The sequence below is a fragment of the Hyalella azteca genome, unplaced genomic scaffold, assembly GCF_000764305.2.
Source record: "Hyalella azteca isolate HAZT.00-mixed unplaced genomic scaffold, Hazt_2.0.2 contig1398, whole genome shotgun sequence".
Taxonomy (NCBI): domain Eukaryota; kingdom Metazoa; phylum Arthropoda; class Malacostraca; order Amphipoda; family Hyalellidae; genus Hyalella; species Hyalella azteca.
In genome coordinates this window covers 1-2,874 of record NW_025931717.1, presented here as the reverse complement: position 1 = coordinate 2,874, position 2,874 = coordinate 1, and the positions used below count along the sequence as shown (strand labels likewise).

At 42.2% G+C, this 2,874-nt stretch overlaps 1 protein-coding gene across 1 annotated transcript; it reads left to right on the top strand.

Moving 5' to 3' along the window:
* Positions 1-443: 443 nt before the first annotated feature.
* Positions 444-2,868, top strand: LOC108679850 (C-type lectin domain family 4 member M; the record flags this gene model as incomplete). The annotated part of the gene is given in 5 exon segments (XM_047882577.1): positions 444-559; positions 1,214-1,370; positions 1,608-1,778; positions 2,173-2,282; positions 2,775-2,868. Coding segments are annotated over 5 exon segments (556 nt in total), but the record flags the coding sequence as incomplete, so codon positions are not given.
* Positions 2,869-2,874: the final 6 nt, after the last annotated feature.

Below are 2,874 nucleotides of genomic sequence, written 5' to 3'. Positions count from 1 at the left end.
CTGTAACGACAAAAAATATACATTTAAAGAGCCGTACATGCATGATATAAACCAGAGTTTATGTCATGAGGACATCAAAAGTCCGCCATGAAGAATATCATAATATAATTGATTTTATTTTCAATTGGCTTGAAATCGAACCCTTAGTCGAACTGCAATAAAATGAGTCACACACCAAGTCAGGCAAAACCTGCAATCGACAGAAACGGGTGGTCACGAGGGCTTGTTCTTTGCCATGGCAAAACTTCCAGAAATTTGGCCTCCTCCATGACCCTCGAAGTTTTGAAGACAGTCCTATTCAGAAGTAATTCAATCTTGCGCACAGTTTCCCCATGCGACGATAAAGTCACTTATAACCTTCCAAAGTTCCAAAAGAAGTCTTCTTCACCGCATTCCTCGTGTAGAAAATCAAAATGTATGCTTCTAACGATGTGTTCCAACAGAATCTTCGGCAGCAACAAACGGCTACTGGTTAGGCGCAAACAGCTTGTCGGCGTCACGCGTCTGGCAGTGGAGCGACGGCTCGGCAGTACAAATGGGCGCTCCTTATTGGGCGGCTGTGAGTGTACGCAATTGTCATACAAATCCTAAATAATCTGCCCACCTTACAACTGACAACTTTGGTGATCAGAATTCTTTGAACATGACGAAAGCGAAAACTTTTACTCAGAAGCCTCCTATACCGTCAATAAGCAAATCAAGTCCGACTCCACATTCACGGCATCCTGCCAGTGGCTTTTTCTGACCATACCACTAGATTTTCAAGCCATCATCTACTAGGTCCCCAAACAGTCACTAAATGCGTCGGAAATTAAATCATCTGGCCCAATGGTTTTAAAAGCAATGGTCATAACATAACTCTTTACATAATTTCTACACAGGACATGTCTATTTACGCCAAATACCTCCGGGGATCGCTGTCATGAAATTTCACGTCTCAATATCAACCTCTGTCAACAAGACATGAACTGCTGGCTTGTCGGACTCAACAAGATTTCAAATTATAATAATGTTATCACTGAACAAGTCAAGAGACTCGAAAGACATTAATATTTTGGTCTTTCAATTGATTTTGAAGGCAACAAGAATTCCAATTTTAAAGAGATACTGCCATACTAGCCCATTAAACACCGTGATCCTTCAAGACTTTGTATGCCACATTGCTAGGAACAAGTTCTGGTGGCATGCAGTTTCTTATTTTTCTATTCATCAGAACACTGTGAGTGTGGAGAGAGAACCCAGCAGCCTCTCCCCCTCAAATGTGGAGGAGAACTGCGCTCTGATCAGTCCTCATCGTGGTTGGTCAGTGCACGATTACCCTTGCGAAGAGGCGGGTGTGTATCCTGTGTGCTCTAGGATCCCTATTCGCGGTGAGTAAAGGGAACCTCCAAGTCAAGGTAAAAATATTAAATGAATTAGAATTTGATTTTAAATGATGATTTTTTTCTCTTCCTTCTGATTATTTAATCTCTTGATAAACTTTAGCCCCTAAGGGTTTATTTTGAATCATTAATCGAGAAATATATTTAAGCATAACCGTTTATCAGGCATATGTTAATACGCCAGTGTCCTTCTTGTACTCTACACCAGTTAATGTACGCATGCAGGCTTGTGCGCACATCCATTCGTGCTCGTGGGTACGCAGTGCGTGCACGTGATCCAGGCAGAACATCACTGGGGCGCCGCACGCACCCAGTGTGGACATATCGGTGGAGATTTGATCATTTTGAACGACTGTGATCAGTACCGCAAGGTTAACCTTTACCTCACCAAGCAAGGTAAGCAGACCGGATATTTCATGTATTTTTATAGCTTAACCCTCAGCACCTCCAACTTCAAAACCTTGAGGCTAAGATCAACTCCAACTTGGCTATGTAGGACATTTGCCCACGCATGTGTTCAGAAAAATATGAAAGAGTTACACCACTCTGTTTTGGTTAAATACTTATAAATGAAGTCGGATTATCTAGCGATCAAGTTTCCCATCGGCCAAGCAATATAACGACCCGGGAATCAAGATTTGAATCTCAAAGACTTGTATCAAGCTTGTTTCAAGCATTTTCTTACTTTTTTTTGTCGAGGGACTTCCTTGGCCTTGCAGCAGTTTTGTTGGTAAACGTGTTACCAAATATTTTTCATTGATAGAGTTGCAATACAGCGTCCCCCCTACAGGTTACAGACCCATTGGATTTTGGATCGGCGGCTCAGATGTGGCGGTGCAGGGGCAATGGCGCTGGATTGACGGTTCACCGATGTCCATGGGACTCCCGTACTGGGGCAATGTGAGCAGACGTTATAGTGTGATATATACATATGTATGTATATATAATACACACAGCTCTATGAAGCCTATACAAGTTGGTAAATGCATCGTTTGGCACAGTTATGACGCATGTTTGCATATGCTCCACTTTGCACAGAGCGGTCAACGTCGATTTATCTAAGATGAATCGAACTCAAGTTACGTCTCTTTATCTTTTGATATTAAGATCCCTACAGGCAACAGGTACATAGGTTTTATTTTGTCACCACCTACTGTCACGTTGATGCCCCACCTCAATCACATCTTCTTGAAAGATAGCACGAAAAGTTCGCCTCTTGCCGAGGTTTCGAACCCGCGAGTCAGTGTGTCTATTATTGCTGAGTAATTCGGTCTCTCAGTACTCCTTAAATGATATATTTTTGAAGTAAATTATTCTTTAAAAAACAATAATTTACGAAAAATAGATGAGAAAGTTCACAATGTAAAATTGAATACCAAACCCCTCCGACAGAGTGGTGAAGGTGAACCAGAACCCGACGAGCCCGGCGTAGAAAACTGCCTGGAGCTCAGTTCTGTGTGGATGTATCGCTTCTCCAACACTATGTGCAACA